Source organism: Talaromyces marneffei, chromosome 1 (assembly GCF_009556855.1).
Source record: "Talaromyces marneffei chromosome 1, complete sequence".
NCBI lineage: Eukaryota > Fungi > Ascomycota > Eurotiomycetes > Eurotiales > Trichocomaceae > Talaromyces > Talaromyces marneffei.
Genome location: NC_072348.1, coordinates 5917664 through 5935646, shown reverse-complemented (window position 1 = coordinate 5935646; position 17983 = coordinate 5917664). Strand labels below are relative to the sequence as shown.

Below are 17983 nucleotides of genomic sequence, written 5' to 3'. Positions count from 1 at the left end.
TGTGGAGGTCGGTCAGAGTCCGGAGCAAGCTTCACTCTCAATTGAGCTAAAAGGTCGAGCGTGCTGTCGCAGGGATAAATATTAAAGAGCTGCAACCCCAGTCCTCGTGCCTACCTCTTTTTTCCCGTTCTCACCAGACAATATCTCTCAAAAATCGTGAACATGAGTAACGTCGTCTCAGAGAAGCCGGCCTCGGCGTTGGAGCTCGAGGAGCAGCCCACCTCCAAGGGCGAACCTATCTACGATGCCGGCGAGACGGTCGACTTCGACAGAGCAGGCGCCCTCAATGCCGAGGATATCGAACATAACATGACTGTGCTCGAGGCCGTCAAGGCCTATCCCGCTGCCAGTTGGTGGGCATTCGTCATGTCATGCACCATTGTAAGACTCTTGCCCGCGTCTAGGCAGATGACTTTCTCTAACGCTGCGATAGATCATGGAGTCATACTGCGTTTTCTTGATGGGACAGTTCATAGCTACGGCTCAATTCGCCAAGGATTTCGGTGTATGGAGCGATGTGAAAGGAGACTTTATTATCGATGCTTCATGGCAGTCAGCATTTCAGTGTAGCGGTCCAATCGGCGCCTTCATCGGCGTATTCATCGCAGGTCCTATTACTAGTTGGATTGGATATCGATGGGCAACCATTGGCGGTCTCATGTTCCTAAACGCCTTCATCTTCATCTTCTATTTCGGCAACAGCCAGGGGATGTTTTTCGCGGCCCAGATCCTGGAAGGCATCCCATGGGGCGTTTTTATCGCTAATGCACCTGCCTACTGTGCCGAAATTGTGCCAATGAGACTGAGAGCTCCAGCAACGCAGATGCTGCAGATGTTCTGGGCTATTGGGGCGATCATTGTCGGCGGTATCACCTACCACTACCAATCCAAGCCTAACTCCTCAGCATACAGGTTCGTCCGTTCCCATAAATGCCGCCCTATCCAGGAGCACTTGTACTAACCGTCATACCAGAGTTCCCATTGCACTCCAGTGGATGTTCCCTACTCCTCTCGCCATCCTCCTCTTCTTTGCACCCGAATCGCCCTGGTGGCTCGTACGAAAGGGTCGTATGGCTGAGGCAGAGAAGGCCGTCAAACGCCTTGGACGCGCGAGTGCAAATGATAATCCCGCCGACGCAGTTGCCATGATGCGTCGCACAATCGATCTTGAGAAGACCGAGAAGCAGCCCAGTCTTATTGAACTGTGGAGAGGCACCGATCGCTACCGTACATTGATTGTGTGCGGTGTGTACGCATCTCAGAATCTGACGGGCAATCTGATTGCCAACCAAGCGGTTTACTTTTTCAAACGTGAGTCTCAACCATTTCTCTTGCAACCTCATTAATATCTAGACCTCGAACTAACACACCCATCTCAGAGGCCGGCATGGCAGACAACACCGCATTTGCACTTGGTCTCATCACCTCTGCCCTCCAGTGGATCATGGTCATGCTCTCTTGGGTCCTCACCACATACCTCGGCCGACGCACCATTTATGTCTATGGACAATTCATCAGCTGTGCATTCTTGGTCGCGCTGGGTATTGCGGCCTCAGTTGGCCGTAGTAACGCAGCTAGCAATGCGCAAGCATCACTTGGCTTGATCGTTTCCGTGCTGTTCTGCTTGGGACCCGCCCCTGCCTCATGGGTCATCATCGGCGAGACATCTTCCGTTCGTCTCCGGCCCCTGACAACCGGTATTGGACGAGGTGCCTACTACTTGGTCAATATTCCTTGCATCTTCCTTGCCAGCTACATGCTCAACGACGATAAGTGGAACCTAGGCGGCAAGAGTGGCTATGTCTGGGCTGGCACTGCCTTCATCTGCACCGTCATGGCTTGGATCTGGATTCCAGAGATGAAGCACAGGTCCTTCCGTGAGATCGACATCTTGTTCCGACGACATGTCCCCGCTCGCAAATGGAAGGAGACGGTCGTCGATCTCAACGACGATGAGTAGATGGAAATAATTGCTATTCGGAAAAAGCCTGAGTGGCACTGGTTTGTGTAGGAATGGGAAGGTGGTAGGGATCAGCTTTCTCACTAGCTACTTGCAGGTGATTATTATTTTTTTTTTTCAAGACAAGTCTAAGAACCTGAGTGAGACGTTACGAAACCAACTTGTATGATACTAGGTAGAAACTAGTATTTTTTAATAAGAAAGGGTGCTATATCTTATTTGATTCTTTTTAAGCCAATGAATATTCGAGTTGGTCCGATATGAGCTGCTCGTGTCCACCGCAGTTGCTCTCTTACTATGTTGGATAGCCTAACAGACTCTCAGGGACTGGGAAGCAATTAATATCACTTCGGCTAATGATTCTTCTGAAATCGTTGGCACGTCAGAAGGGGAAGCTAAGGGTATAAGAAGAAGAAGAAGTACTTGTATGACATTGCATCAATTGGTATATTCGAGAACAAACGCAAGACGCGTCGATAGCATCTTTAAGAATTATATTTACAGACATGCACCAAGACAAAACACAATCAGATCATCGGGTTCATAGCTGCCATTCGTCCACATTATCCGCATCAGTGATGAATGGCTTGTCTATCTGCCTGATTCCATGGTCACCACATAATATACTGCCAACTGGTTAGCAAAATGGCCTACAGCAGACGTTGAACGGGTTACTCACCATGCCTCCGCAATCAACGAATCCAACTCCACAATAATCTTCTCCCTCCTACTCGCCGACAAATTACCTTTGTTCAGCTGCGCCTGCAAATCCCGTATATACCTCTTCTTCCCACCAGCGCCCTCCAGAACCTCCTTGCCCAGACAATCGCTATGAAAAGCGTGTTGACACGGAAACACGAAGAATTGTCGACTCAACAATGGCAATAAACAAATCCAGCATTTTTCGCCGGGTTCGACGATGGCATACCGACTATCTAGATCGGTGATTTCGGCTCGGATTTGACCTGCTGTTTGGGCGGATGCATCCATTTCTTGACGTAGTTCGTCGATGTGAATGGAGTATTCTTCGAGGGCTTTGCAAATTTCGTCTTTAAAGTCGTCGATTACCACAAAGTCTGGGAAGAATGGAATCATGTCTTCGATGCGAAGTAATTCGCAACGACGGAGGAATTCAATTGCGTCTTTGATGCCCGTGCCAGGCTGGCGGATCTTCTTTTCGGCGACGAGGAGCCAGAGCTTTTTTCGAAGTTTGTCGTTGCCTTCGGGTCTGTCAGCGACGATGGCTGCGAATTCAATGTCGTCGTATTTGAGGGCGAGTTCTACTGCTTGTTGGTATTGGCCCATGGAGCTGTAGATATAAATGCAGGATTGGACTCGTTCGTATTGTATACATAGTCTGAGAGCGAAATCAGCATCATACGGAGGTGAGTTGGAGGGTTGCGATTCGAGATAACTGAGGAGTGCCGTTTCGTTGGTAGAAGGACTGGAAGCATGGATAGATATTAAGGTATTGTGCACCGCTGCCGCCGGATGAGGATGGTTCGCTATGATGAAATTCAGATAGCGCACGGCCTGATTCTGATTCAGAGTCGGCTTCACCGTATTGTTGTAACTGAGCATGGCGGGTATTAGTCGCTCAGGATCGAGATGCGTTTGGCGGATCATGATATCCACAAGTCCAACCGCAGCATGGACCATGAGTACAGTACTGTATTTGTAGAAGACCTCGGCGTCGGTTTGTTTCTGAAGCATATTCAAAGCTTCTGTCCACTTCTCTCGTTGTATCCAGTACGATAGAACGTAATTGTAGTCATTAGTGGCGTTTGCAAAGAAAAGCAGTTCTTGTTCACGTCCGTGACTGCTAATAATGTCGTAAACAGTCTTCTGGTCCAGATCAGACTGAAATTTAGTCACGAATTCCTCGAATTCAGCTCGAATACTTTCAAGCTGCGCTTTTGATTCTCCGGTGCTAGTGCCTTCTGCAAGCTCTGCCTTGGTCGCAATTGTGTCATCAAGAGAATTGAACTTTGCCATAAATACTTCTATAAGCCAGCTTGCAATCATCGTACGCTGCATCACAGATGACTTTTTGTAGCTCGCAAGTTTGGTCAAAAGGTACTTGCGCAAGGCATCATGTTCACCCGCATTGATAAACGTCAAGCAAACCTCTTCAAAGCTCTTGCTACTCCTTCCCCATACTGCAGATGCTTCCAGATACTTTCCTTTATTAGCAAGATAGTCGCCTGAAGCGGTGGCAATAGCGTCCCTTTGCGAAGCACTCTGTGCATATCGAAGAGCTTCATCGAATTTCTGCTCTTGCAAAAAATGACGCCATACATCGCGGTCTTCATCATAAGCCACAATTTCGTAGATCTCACGCGGCGTAAAGAGCCAGTATGTATTTTTTACGCGATCACTAAAAAGACCGAGAGCTGTCTGTCCCGGTTCGAGAACTGGTTGATCGTATACAACTTCACCACTGAGCAAGTTCACGGCGACTACGTGTCCTTCGACCAGGGCGAGCACATGCCACTGTGAAAGGGTAATAGCAGTCACGGGATCTTGGATGAGTTTTTTCCCACCACGCGCAGATTCCGTCGCTGGGAATACATCTCGTGGAACTAGAGAAGCATTTTCCATAATTTTGCTTCCGTCAGACGAAGCATGATTCAACAAACCATGCAGTACACCCGGGGAAGAAAGCCACGCAAATCGCAATTCTGATGGCTGCCCATCAATATGATACTCCTCCGTCTGTTGGGGTGAAATTGCCAGAGACGAAGGCGCTGCTTTTGTAGCCCTTGGACTCTCATGCACGGTAGGCGTATTGCGCTGGAATAGCTCAGCATAAACACCGTCTTTCCCATGACGACCAGCATGCCCCTGGAAATGCAATAACCTCGTAGGTGTCGATATAACCACATATCGCTGATCCGGTTTCCCTGGTATCAAATCGGCGAAGATACCAGTGATTGACGTATCCGGAACTCGATAGACGTTCGTGACATATCGCTCTTCGCGACGATAGAATTCGGTTGAAGGTTCAATATACACTTCGTACACATTCCCATCGGTGACCCCCACCAGAATCTCTCTTGTAGACGCAGTCGGTTCTGAAGGGTTCCAGGCCACACTTTCGATCGAGCCTTTTAGGCGCGACAATAATTTAGGTTGACGGGACTGGGTATGTAGATAGTAGTTATCGCCGAGCGTTGTGGTGATGATTAGATGCGAAGCGGTAGGGTCGAGGAACAATCGACAAATGACTCCAGTTTCTGAAGATTTCTTAGGTAGATCGATATCTGTTGTCGCATTGTTAGCATATACATACTCATGCACTCAACACACATCTTTGAGGCCATACCATCGATATCCTCCGGACTATCCAGATCTATCCGCAATATGCGTCCTGTTGCGAGTGCCAATATCAGGACATTATTAGCCACTTGCGCAGCTACAAAGTCTGCCGCGATCGAGAATTGAAGCTGGACATCTCGCACGTCGAAGATGGGGAGTGACGGATCGGGCGCTTCGGACGCATTGCTCGGAGCAACATAACCGCTAGATTGATCTAGCACCATGGTGCGCTTGCTCAGAACTGCATGATATTTCGCGTGGTATAAATTCCTAGCAATGCGAAATAGTCAGGAGTATTTGATGTGAAGCTGTAGAGTAGGTAGAGGTGGCTGGTTGTGCAGCCTTGAGGTTGAGGGTATGAAGCTATGATGTTGTGCCTGGAGGAGCTCCCGAATGACCAGCTGCGGGCGAGTGGGGCTCTTTCTATGCCATACATCCATTCCATTTGCTCCTCTTCCTACTACGAGAGTACAGACATCGGAAAGGGATATCGTGAGTCTTTGAATGCAGTCGTCTATGTACTTGCGAATGAAAAATGCAACAATCGCTATGCTAATCATACACTGGCAAATATGCAATAATGCGAAATGAGTCGCCTATACGTATCAAATCGCAAACAGGTCCAAAGAGAATAGAATTGAGAAAGAAAGAGAAATAGAAGAAAGGGTATGAAAAGGCAAGAAAATACATGAGAAGGGTATCATTTCGAAAAACTGTAACCACCGTTGTTCACATCACAACGCATTCCCTGTCGGGTCTCTCCTTCTTGTTTGTTGGCTGCTTGCGGCGCTGTTTGCCATTGCTCGGCTTGAGTGTTGATTCCCGGCCTCGATGCTGTTCCTTGGTCTCTGTCTCATCATAAGAGATGGACGGGACACGACCACCTTCGGCATCTTGTTGACCGTCCTGCTCATCGGCATTCGTGAGAGGATTGTCTATACTCTTCTCCTTGCTCATTCGTGAAGTGAATCTTGAAAAGGCCGTACCGAGACGCTTCTCTCCTGATTGATCTCCACCTCGGCTTCGTGAACGACTTTGTGATTCCTTTGTTTGGCGAGGTATGGATAAAGACCGACGAGCGGCAAGTGCGTCGCGGAGACTGGCGTTCTTCTGTGCGCCGTCCTTGATGTCTGTCTGGACATCGATAGCTGTATCATTCTCAGTGTTATCCAATGTCGAACGCAAACTTGCAAGATCGAAACTGAGCCTAGCTGAAGATGATGCAGCCCGACCCGTTGAATCTAGGCTGACTGCAGACAGTAAAATCTCCTTCTCTGCATCATCATGCAGGTCTTCGGAACCACTGATCAGAGATGCCCGCTTATCACTCATACTCTCGGCGGTAAGACTATCATCGATTGGCACAATCTGATAGAAAAGCAGGTATGGGGACTCTTCTTTTAGCGCCTCGTCAATGTTGACGCGTATGATTCGATCGGTAGCCAAGTCATCAAAACGCATCCACAGGTCACTGTTTCCGGCGTATGAATTTGTCTCGGCGCTATGGGGGGTCGCAGGCAGATTGGCATTGGTGCCGCGTACAAGTGAGATGTAATGGCCCGAATCAACGGTGTTGCCCCTATGGCAGACAACAGACTGCAGTGACAGCTTGAAATTGCCATACAATGGTCCGTTCTCGTCTAGTCTATCGTCCTGGATGAAATGTGGCAATCCTATCTCTGTCGGGATATCAATAAATGTATTCAACCTGATAGCATTGCCGTTGGGTAGAACGCTATATCGCTTCAAGCACATGCCCAAAATGGGCCGCTTCGAAGAGAAGTGATCTGCAACTTGGGCATCATTCATAGGAGTATTGTCCGTATACCACGCTGGAAGATTTGTTAGTCAAGGAAGCAAATATCTTTTGGTCAGCACTTACGAATCAAACTGAAGAATTGCCATGCCGGCATCATGACCTCTTTGCGGTAGCTTCCTTTTCTCTTTCGACCAGGATGAACTAGGTCATCGTGAGAATCCTTATCGGGAACAAACCGTTCCTGAACGATGCTTGGGCGTCGAGATAACATAGCCGAGACTGAGAATTTCTCGGATAAGGGATAGTCAATTTTTGGAGATGACGTCCTGACAGGAGATGGAGTTGATGAGCCCACCTCAACCGTTTCAACATGTATAGTTCCCGCTTTCGCTGTCGAGTCGAACGATCTCACTGAATTTATCGTGCCACGTCTCTCTAGGTATCTTTTGACCTCAATCTTGTTGTTGAAGTAGGCTTCCAAGCACTCTTCCAAAGTAATTGCAGTGCCGTCTTCATGTTCTGGCGGAATTGCAACTTCGAGCAATCTCTCGTTGATGAATTTGTGGTCGTCGGCGACATCCTCCTTACCAGTGTGGTAGATGTCCATTTTAAGAGTCAGGAGAGGCAACTCTAGCTTTTCTGTAATAAAGGTGAATGCCTCTGATGCATCCTGCTGGCGGAGTTTGGCAGCCTCAGTCCAACCACATTCGGACAGGGCTTCTTGCAAGTGTTGAGTCTATTCCAGTCAGCAAGGTGCAAAAACATGGCAGGAGTTACCCACAATGTCCGTTGTAATGAGTCTTCCGGACCTCAGCATATTCGCCCACAAGCGAAGAAGTATGACCAATTTCCTCCGTGGATCGTTGTTATCGGTGAAGGGTCGGTACAGGATAGCTTCGAAAAAGTCGAGGCGGGCAAACATTGTGAACAGGAGGGCATCGAGATAGCATGTAACCCCCTGGCGATTCACTGCGCCCAACAGTTTTACATCTGTGTTATAATCATACAGAATACCCTCGATCGAGTCTTCAATCACCATAAGCAAGTCAAACGCCTTTTCCATATCACCCTGCGCGTACGGGGATGTGAGTGCGCCATGGATTTGTGCGCTATCGAGGTCGAGGATTCCGATCGAGGCGAGTCGTTGCTCTAATTTTTTGACCTAATCAAGTCAGCGATTAGATCCAGTTGACCGAGTCAGGTGCAGAGGGTGGTATATATACCTTTTGCCCATCGCTGGTGTCATTGATTGGAACAGTCTCACTTTTGATGACAAGACCCCGCAAATAGCTACGCACACCTAGATTGGGTACCTGTCTCTAGTCAGCCATCACAGAGCTGAGGCATCCCACCACTTTCATAGGCGTGCACCGCCCTGATCAACTCACCTCTTTTTCTTGCTTGGCAGTTCGTCGATTTTTCTCCCCACGCTTAGTGAGGAAGCGCTGGATGCCACTCATTGTGGTTGATTGTGACGATTGTATTGTCTTTGGTTCCTCTAGTGCTGGCCTTAAAAAGTTGACGACCAAAGGAAACTGATTCAGCTCCAGACTTCTGAAGTGGGGAGCAAGATAGCGCAGCTGGCATCTGAAAGAAGGAGCATGTCTGTGATAAATAGATAGTGTCTCAAGCCATAGAATTAAAGGTCTCTAGGCTGACAGGAAAACAAGATGCTCAGCAACAAGATAATGGTATGAAACCCGAGAAGCAGACTAGAAAGTGGTGGGGGGTTGGCAGGTGGCCATCAGATCTAGCGCTAACAAGGCGAAGAACACTGTGGAGGCGGGGCATCTCACTGGCTGGTGGGCATGCACGTGAACTGCTGCCAAAAGGCAGCTGGATTCTTTTTAGCTGCCAAGTGGAAAACAAACCAGAATGTCACTCACAACGATGTTCTCTTTGTTCAAGTGGAAAACGTGAGGTGTTGGCCATGCCATTTACATGTGTAGCTCTACCGTGTCATTGAGGCTGCCTTATCGATGCCTTGGAATTAAGGCAGCGCTACGGGTATGCGATCGGCAGGAAGAGATCCACAACAGCTCTGCACACGCTCTGATTGGGTACAACCCCTTGCTGTATTATCATGCTCCTAGAAACTCTGTAGTTTGTACAGAATAACTTTGTTATCATCAAGAGTTAATTATGCCCTGTCACGGCCCCCCACACATATGCCACCCAGCTACCCACTATCAGCAACGATAGCATCCCAAAACATGCAACTGAGGCCCTCCGGTTTCTTGCCAAGTGTAACGTTTCGCTTCTTTCCTTGAGCAAAGTGATGATGGCTCCACCCTCTTTGAGACGATACTTTCTCGTCCACTGCAGCACGGCAAGTGAGCTGGTGAAGAATGAGCCAATGAGCAGAGTCAACCCAACTACAACCGAGGCTGCAGCCAAGAAGAGGTAAACTCTCACAGCTCGGCGGTAAGAATCATGGTCTGCGTCCTGGAGGGCACCGGTGATGATTCTGACGATGATGTTCATTCTGCAATCGATAATTAGTATCGGAGTCAACCAGCGCCAAGAGATTGATGTGAGACTCACGCATTGTTCATGGTGACCTTGAGGGAATAGGCAGATCCAAATACTGATTGGTGATATAGAACTGCGCGGATGCTGTCGATGATCGATACGGGTCCTAGGGATGAGGCGACAGCGTAGATACCGAAGGACGCTGCTGTGCCGGCTGCTGTGTCGGCAAAATTGACTAGACACATGCAGAGAAGCATTCCAGTTCCGCAAACGCACACTATCGTCATTGTCAGCAAGTGTTGTAAAGCCCCATCTGATAAGAAATGGATTTACTTACTAACTGAGGCTCTGTTGCCGAGTATGTCAATAAAGACTCCTAAACACGGGACCAAGAAAAATCCTATACAGTGAACATATTAGCATTTGGAAACTCGCCGGAGAGGCATATCATTTACCTGTGTATTTACTCAAAGCACTATACCAACCCGCCTTGATTGCATCAACGTTGAATCTCTTCTCAGCCAGCTCGGTAGAGTTTTGACTAAACACAATGGCAGTACTAGTCTGAAACCACGAGAAAGACAAAACAGCCCAGTACGACCAGGGAAGTTGGAAAACTTTCTTCAGCTCAAAGCTTCTATTCTTTTCGGTCAGATGTTCATTTGTTGACATGTCGCGTCGACCGATATAGCGCTTTTCACAGTAGCGACTGAAAATCCAGAACAAAGCCGTGGATGCGTTTGTGAATAGGTTCATGAAGACGGCGACCCAGAAGGTCCAGTAGAAGTGGCCGGTGTTCTAACAAGTCAGTCTTTTGTCTATCGGGCAATGGTCAAGAAACTAACTTTAGCAATGATATTGGCCGTCCACTGTCCCGCAAAACCTCCCAGCTACTAACATCAGCATCATACCGTCAACATGCACACGGCAAGAGATTTACCTTTCCAATAGCAAGCTCGAACCCCACCGTAGACGCAAACCCATTATTCGGCGGAAACCAAGACGAAAACATCTTATACTGGGCAATTTGGGTGGCGATATCGCCAAAGGCAAGAATAATGCGACTGACAATCATGAATTTGTATGACTCGACTGTTGCCGCTGCTGCGACCAGGATTGAGCCGAGGGTGTAGATTATATTGCCGTATACGATCATATCTAGCCTAGAAGTTAGCAGCGATACAACCGCGCAAAGAAAAGAGGGGATTGACGTACTGACTCCTCCAAAACGATCGGTAATTAGACCGCTGAAGGGTAAGAGGACCGTCGCCATGAAATCTTCACTGGCTTCTAGGAGGGAGAATTGTGTATTCGAGATACCCAATTCCTCCAAGACGTCAATGTCTTTACCTTCTCATAAATATCGTTCAAGGGGAAGTACCTTCTTAAGTGTACTCTTCATAGCACCGGTAACACCGGAGTACCAATGAGACCCAAAACTGATACATGATATCAACAGAATGGCTGTCAATTTTGCTGTCAGCGGCGGTGGTTGTTTTGTGACTTCCTTTTCTGTCCGACTCGGACTACTCTCTGCCGAGTCGGGTCGTGATTGTTCTTCGGAGAGAACGGAAGTCTTGGGTACTGGGTCCATTGTGTGCCAGTGAAACTGTGAGAATTGACTTCAAAGGAATACTATTGAAGGTGCACGGAAGGAGCAAAAGAGCGACGGTTAAATACACCCTGGGTACCTTTCAGACAGCGTGACATCGACTACAAATACACATCTATTCTCCGAAGAGCGGACATACCACTCAAGTCTTCATTTCCTACATTCCTTTTGTCTCACCGTCCGCGTGTGCATAGTCTACAGAGCATTCGGATCAGATAAGATGGTCAGACCCACAAAAGCGGATCAGATAAAAAATTTCCTTGAATCCTGAGGACTTGGCACGTGCAGGTCCTGGAACGGACCAGTTGATGGTGAGCATTGAGCACACACCATGTGGGACAACAAAATCACGGACTTTTAACTTAATCAGATCAAGTGCGAAATGTCCGCTTGACCCGGCACTGCAGTATGTGTAGAGCAGTCTCCGTATTCGGAGCGCCAAGGGAAACCTCTGTGGTTCCTACGAGGCGCTAAGGCTTTCGATGGGGTTAGCATTGGCACTTTACCTTGGTTGGATGGTGGTAAGTGCTGCGAATACGATGAGGATCCATCCACGTCCGGCAGATTAATCCTACTTGTCGAAGTGACGATACTAAAAGCAGAGAGGTACGGTAATGCATTGTTGAAATGATTCCATCATCTCCCATCCGTGATGTGGCTGGACTTGTAGCGCTTCGTCTTGAAGTTCCGGAGCGGCAGGAGTTGCCTGAGGTTTCTGCCATAATTGGTGACAAGATCTGGCAAGATGAATTGTTCCATTTGGCTGAAGATGTAGCCGATGAGGGTATTAGGTACCATTGTCTATGAAGCATTGACCAGTCGAAAACACTTCAAGGACGGCAATTCATGACACACTATACTCGGTCGACATACTAAAGCAGAATGCAACCGCTGAGTTGATGGCAACATCAGTAAATCCGACTCGATTGCGACCTGTTCTTGAAATGTGTTGGAAATGAAAGGGGGATTAAATCTGCTGTTGTTGGGATCTTCGTACTATGTATAGTTTTTGCCTACTTGTGAACTGAAACGCGAAGTTGGTAGTTTGAGTGGCTTCAATATTATAGGTATAGGTATAGAACATGTCGGAATTTCCTGATCAGAAACGTAGCTTCGGGCCAGAACTTAAGATACAAAGATAGATGCATTGCATTGTTGAGGCAAGGGACTCAATTGTGTAGCTCTACAGAAAGGGCCCTGAGTATGATTTCTTTGCAAATGCATACCAGTTGATAGTTGTAAAGATATTTATATGTATCATGATGATTGGCGTCTTTGATGCCCTCCCATACTGAGTATTGTACCCAACTCATGGAAATGTTATTAATCGAGGTAAGCGCCAGATGATTAAGCGGTCCACCGGAACATGTGCTGGTCATTCACGCAATCAAGGGAAACACGACCGCAGCTCTCCGTAAGCGCTTGATGAACAGTGCATTGGAAAAGAGTTGATTGACTCCCAGTATCTAGGTAACCAAGTCAAACCAATATATCATCCTCATAGGCTGAATAGGGGGTATTTAATGTAGAAAACAAAGCTCATACACAGTTCCACTCAATTAATTAGTCTTCTTCCGTATGTAAATTCCTAGCATTTAGCTCTTTCTGAAGGGTAAGACTACCACCAATGCGACAAATTAGGGCTAGATGGTCACTAGGGTTAGAATCAGGGTTAGCGGAATGCCCTGAATTTGAAGACCCACAACATCATTCTGATTGGCTGCTGCCCCTTTTTACGCTGACTTTTCACGTGACCAAATCCGATGCTTTACCTTTCCTATCCCGATTATTTTTCAAGAAGGCCTCGTTCATGATCCTCAGCTCCCAAGATCCATTAGATCCTCACAACCGATATGATGGTTGCTCGCGAGCCTTCAAGATGCCTCCAAAGGGCGCTATTACGGCCATCACAGTCTAATAAATATCAACAATTCGGTTTCTCGAAACGCAATGCCTCCGGACAGGCAACCCTGTCCGCGGCCCCCGTCGACGTTGAGGCTGGATCTTCTCTGGCGACACCTGTTCCTGAATCTGTTATAAAATCATATAACCCAATTGCGCGAGCAAAACAGAATAATCTTCCTCGCAGTCGGTACGTTCCTAGTCTGCATTGATTGCTCAGGAGATCTTGTTGTGAAATAACCTCTCTCTGAAAACGTAAACTAACATTTATTGAAATATAGGTATCAATTCCGATCTCCAAAATACGATCGCGGTCCTCTCCATCCTCATCGCCCTCCTCCACCAGCAGATCCATCATCGCGACTGTTCATCCCGGGACCTTTCTCACTGCCCCGTGTCCAACAAACATATGAATCCACCGTTGCCTCCGACATCCTCACCCTCTGCTACGTCCACCGACCACCCGGTTTCCAACCACCCGAAAAAGCACCCCGTCTTCGATCATGGGACGACAGTTCTCCATACCACAAAAACCGACCATTACGCGGCCCCCGTGGTGGAGACGTGCTACGACTTTTGCGCAAACCCATCACATTCCGCAACTTGCCCAAAATTGAGCGCATCACGATCCATAGTTACGTGAAGCATGCTGCTACGGAGGGCTCCTCATGGCTCCATGTTGCCGGTATGGCTGTGCAGGCTATTTCGAATGTGCGTGTTGAGACGTACAAGTCCAAGACCAGCGTTGGTCCTTGGGGTATCGTTCCTGGACGAGACACCGTGGCCGTGAAGGCTGAGTTGTATCGTGAGGATATGCATCATTTCTTAGGGAAATTGGTGGATGTGGTGTTGCCCAAGATCAAGGAATGGAAAGGTGTTAAGGGAAGCAGTGGTGACAGCAGTGGAAACATCACTTTTGGTTTGGAGCCGGAGGAGATGGCTCTTTTCCCAGAGATTGAAGTCAACTATGACATGTAAGTGCCATCACCCTCCTCTTTGTTTCTTAACTTCTGAGAGGCATTTTACTGACAAGCAATCTTCTGTGCATAGGTACCCAGTCAAGATGATCCCTGGTTGCCACATCACCCTCCACACATCTGCAACCACTGACAAAGATGCGAGATTGCTCCTTAGTGCTCTCGGAATCCCATTCTACGGCAAGTTCGTTAACTAGGCGCTTCTCATGGGGGCATACGCAAGTCAGGAGTTTGTCTAGGGATAATGTTCGATTTTCACTTTACATACCTCGCTGCATGTTACATTACTTCTTCTATGTAGTATATAGTTATATTTGTATGAATACAGTCTGTTTGTTCTACTAGATTCATTGGTATACTTAGTTGGGAAATAAAATGGACCTTCTATTTGGCAGAGAGACGTGGAAGAAGAAGTAGGTATCAATCATTCAATCAATCTCATTATACAGCATTTCTGATCCCAAAAGCCCAAAACCCATGCACAATGACATTTCGCAAGCTGATATGCACCAAGTCAAAACACACACACAAGCATCTATATACATACAATTATATAACACAACAAGTTCCCAAGGCTAAGCAACCGTTACAGCCAAAAACTCACATTCCAACAACTCATCCGCACTAGGTCGTTTCTCATGATTAATCTCAAACGTCACATCCAGGAACGCGCGAGCTTCTTCGCTAGCGTGCTCGGGTGCAGGGGGTCGCGCTTGGTTGTTGCCAATCTTGAAGATAGCTTGTAATTGACTGCAATCCGGGAAAGGATGGGCACCAATGAACATTTCAACGACAAGACAGCCCAAACTCCAGATATCGGCCTTCTTGGTATGGGCTGTTTGGCGGACGACTTCGGGGGCCATCCAGTAGACACTGCCCTGGAGGGAAGGGCGGTGCAGATGACCTCTTCCGCTAACTGCGCTTGATCCCAGCATGGCGGATGCTTCGACACGTTTGGAGATACCGAAATCGGAGATTTTGATGCCGCCTTTGTTGTCAACGAGGATGTTGGCGCCCTTGATATCACGGTGGATGATATCTCGGCTGTGTAGGTAGGATAATCCGGCGAGGATTTGGCGGACAAAATTTTTGATTAGGGGTTCTTGGAAGGTGTTGTATTGTTTGAGCATTTCGGCAATGGAGCCACCAGGGACATACTCCAAGAAAATGTTCAGGTTGTGGTCGTCTGCAGAGGTACCAAGGTATTGGACAATGTTAGGATGGTGCAATCCTTGCAAAAGTTCAATCTCATGCTTCAGAGCCGTGACCATGGTGTTTTTCCTCTTGTCAAATTCGGTGCCCTTGGTGGCTGAAGGCAGCTCCACTTGCTTCACCGCCATAAGCTCTCCAGTAATCGAGTGAAGCGCGAGGAAGACACTTCCAAAAGAACCCTCGCCAATGAGAGAACCTTTCATCCAGTTCTTGGCCGCGAAATTGTCTCCATTCAAGAAGTCGGCGAGACCAGTGTCCTCTTCTTCTCCGTCCTCCGCCACAATCATGCTCAGTCGTTCATTCAAAGAGCCACCACCATCAGTGGCCGCGACGCTGAGTGTCTCATCAAGGAAGCTCCTTTGAGCTGAGTTTGCATCACCCAACACAGGATCCGATCCACTTCCGAATGATACGTAAGACTTGCGATCTGGCTCAATTGGTGACTCCTCTTGAAGTGGCTGCAGAGAACTCGAAGCAATCGAGTCCCGATATGAGACCTGAGGAAGATGAGACCTTGCAACGGACAGTGGTCGGGATGGTCGAGCCAACTGACCCCCGGTAAGCCATGTGTCGGCGATGCTGGGGATAGGAGGAGCATCCTTCATACTTGATGCAAAACTGATATTGCTAACAACACTCAGTCGACTCGCGGCACGACTCAGTCGCTGTGATCTCCGTACAGACATACGCATCGTCTTTTCAATATCTTCCCGTTGATGACTGGGGAAATAAGAGGTCAATTCATGAATGATCATTTCGCTAGGAGGTCGAGCTCCGAAGAAGGATCGTAATTTTGATGCAGATGGGCGCTCCATGCCCGCAGAAGTTGGAGAAGCTTCATGCTCATCGTTCGCTAGATGTCTCGACCTTTCAGAGGTCAATGGAGAGATGGGCTGTTTGATATGGTGCCACGGCTCTCCAGTCAATTGCTGAATCTTGAGCTGGTTTCGAGCATTGGAGCTGCTCAAAGCATTGAGATGGGTAGCTTGACTTTCATCAAGAGCCAACTGGGCGGCCCGGCGTAGTTCATCGGCATCGGGCTCCCCGGCGTGGATCTTCCTCAAGATGAGCCGGCCACGTTCGGATTTCTGAGAGCCTTCACATATCCTCATCAATTCGGAATCTGTCACCCGTCGGCAGTTCGCTGGATCGGGCTCCAATCCATCTAAGACATAGAAACAGTAACTCCGGTGTTGATATTCCGGAAGTTGTAATTTCCTGAGGACATGAACCATGATTTCTTCTGTATTTTTGCAGCCTTTCACATTCATGGCCTTCGTCTGCCCGCCGGTATAGATGATTCGGATGACATGTGAGTTGGCTGGAAGAGAGCCTATAGTATATCCGTCAATGCTCGGGTTCTGTCTTAGATGCGAGAATTGCGAGCTATCGCCAGGTGTGATCGGATGGCGTCCAGAGCCTGATCCAGCGGAAGATGGATGACTGAAGTAACCAGGCATACGAGGGCCATCAATTGGATTAGAAGCGTATCGAAATGCACGCGATCGGTCATCCATGGTCAGAGGCGATGAGGGACGTGAATTGGATCTACCGCCTATAGAGTCCAGTTGGCGGGACCATTTTGAGGTTAGAGGATTGCGGGAGTTCGATGATGAGTATACGTCGTTTGATAAAGGTGCGTATGCCGTAGCTTCGAGGGCTGCGAGAGGGTCCTATGCCTTGTTAGCGTTTTTGCGAGGGTAGGTTAGTACTCAGTGGACTCACCTTGTTATTCTTTTTGAGATTAATGAGGGCTTTGTTTCTTAGTTGCTTGATAGCGACGAATATGCGGACCCGGTCACCGATCTTTTTAATTCCAATCTCTTGAAGGATTTTCTGATCGCATTCGAGCAGATTATCTCCATTAAAATTGTTTGCTGTTCGTCATGTTAGTTTGGATATCCAGCGACTCAAACAGCAATACATACCTTTGAATAAAGGCTCGTATTGTGCACATCTTATACTATGAAGCCAATCGGCAACCTTCTTCTCATCCCACGACCTATGTATGTATGAGCGGGTTAGCAACCCGAATAGCATCGATGTCAGATAGCGGAGCATCGTCGCCTACCGAACTGAATCCAATCCATCGTTATTCACTGAGAACTCCGATTCGGTGGGAGATGTAAACATTCCATCGCTTGTCATCGAAGGTGTGCCGGTTCTATGGAAACTCGTTGATTGATATGACGGAGTCGACGAGGATGTTGAATGACCCAAAGTGGATTGATATGCAGGCTTCGAGGCCAACATATCGGAGGATGATGTGGAAATAGCTTTTATATAAAGCCTGTGGTGTGTAGGCTATAGGCAAGAATCGATTATATGCTCCGATCGCAGCGCCAGAATGAGAATTATACCCAACGAGCGGTCAACACGGCAAACAAAACATGGCCACGACGACGACGACGAAGTTGACGGTAGGAGCTGAGGTTGAGTATCTCAATTCCGGAGATCTTGTATATGCGTTTCAGCGATTGCGCGGTAACGTGCGACCAGGTAATTGTAAGCTGCTGGTGGTGGTATGTAGCTATTGTCCCGCGTTGATTAGGCGTCAAAGCTCGGATACCTAAACAGTGACCAGGATCGACCAGACAGCTATAACGACGGCGGAGGGGAAAGCCGTGAGGGTAGTAGGACGATGGAAGAAATATTTGTAATAAGTATAAATCGAAACGGCCGGGAGGGTTTGAATAGTTGGATGGGTCAAAGGTTTGAGATTGTTGATGATGATTATTAAAGTTGGTCGATTAGGGGCACGGGTCTCCATC

General features: G+C 47.9%; 6 protein-coding genes across 6 annotated transcripts; 2 read left to right on the top strand and 4 right to left on the bottom strand.

Annotated features, from left to right (window-relative positions):
* Positions 1-162: 162 nt before the first annotated feature.
* EYB26_002178 (uncharacterized protein) lies at positions 163-1960 on the top strand (the record flags this gene model as incomplete). The annotated part of the gene is made up of 4 exons (XM_054261484.1): positions 163-381; positions 434-912; positions 974-1311; positions 1380-1960. The coding sequence occupies 4 exons, from the start codon at positions 163-165 to the stop codon at positions 1958-1960; spliced, it is 1617 nt and encodes a 538-aa protein (XP_054117459.1).
* Positions 1961-2501: 541 nt separating this feature from the next.
* EYB26_002177 (uncharacterized protein) lies at positions 2502-5502 on the bottom strand (the record flags this gene model as incomplete). The annotated part of the gene is made up of 3 exons (XM_054261483.1): positions 2502-2586; positions 2640-5223; positions 5286-5502. 3 exons carry the CDS (start codon positions 5500-5502, stop codon positions 2502-2504), a joined length of 2886 nt encoding a protein of 961 aa, XP_054117458.1.
* Positions 5503-6007: 505 nt separating this feature from the next.
* EYB26_002176 (uncharacterized protein) lies at positions 6008-8497 on the bottom strand (the record flags this gene model as incomplete). The annotated part of the gene is made up of 5 exons (XM_054261482.1): positions 6008-7110; positions 7161-7773; positions 7819-8199; positions 8261-8350; positions 8426-8497. The coding sequence occupies 5 exons, from the start codon at positions 8495-8497 to the stop codon at positions 6008-6010; spliced, it is 2259 nt and encodes a 752-aa protein (XP_054117457.1).
* Positions 8498-9173: 676 nt separating this feature from the next.
* EYB26_002175 (uncharacterized protein) lies at positions 9174-11103 on the bottom strand (the record flags this gene model as incomplete). Its single annotated transcript, XM_054261481.1, has 8 exons — positions 9174-9522; positions 9582-9786; positions 9847-9909; positions 9965-10307; positions 10355-10399; positions 10450-10667; positions 10725-10836; positions 10891-11103. The coding sequence occupies 8 exons, from the start codon at positions 11101-11103 to the stop codon at positions 9174-9176; spliced, it is 1548 nt and encodes a 515-aa protein (XP_054117456.1).
* A 1871-nt stretch (positions 11104-12974) lies between these two features.
* On the top strand, positions 12975-14197 carry EYB26_002174 (uncharacterized protein; the record flags this gene model as incomplete). Its single annotated transcript, XM_054261480.1, has 3 exons — positions 12975-13213; positions 13305-13997; positions 14074-14197. The coding sequence occupies 3 exons, from the start codon at positions 12975-12977 to the stop codon at positions 14195-14197; spliced, it is 1056 nt and encodes a 351-aa protein (XP_054117455.1).
* A 378-nt stretch (positions 14198-14575) lies between these two features.
* Positions 14576-17465, bottom strand: EYB26_002173 (uncharacterized protein; the record flags this gene model as incomplete). The annotated part of the gene is made up of 4 exons (XM_054261479.1): positions 14576-16885; positions 16938-17089; positions 17141-17214; positions 17284-17465. 4 exons carry the CDS (start codon positions 17463-17465, stop codon positions 14576-14578), a joined length of 2718 nt encoding a protein of 905 aa, XP_054117454.1.
* Positions 17466-17983: the final 518 nt, after the last annotated feature.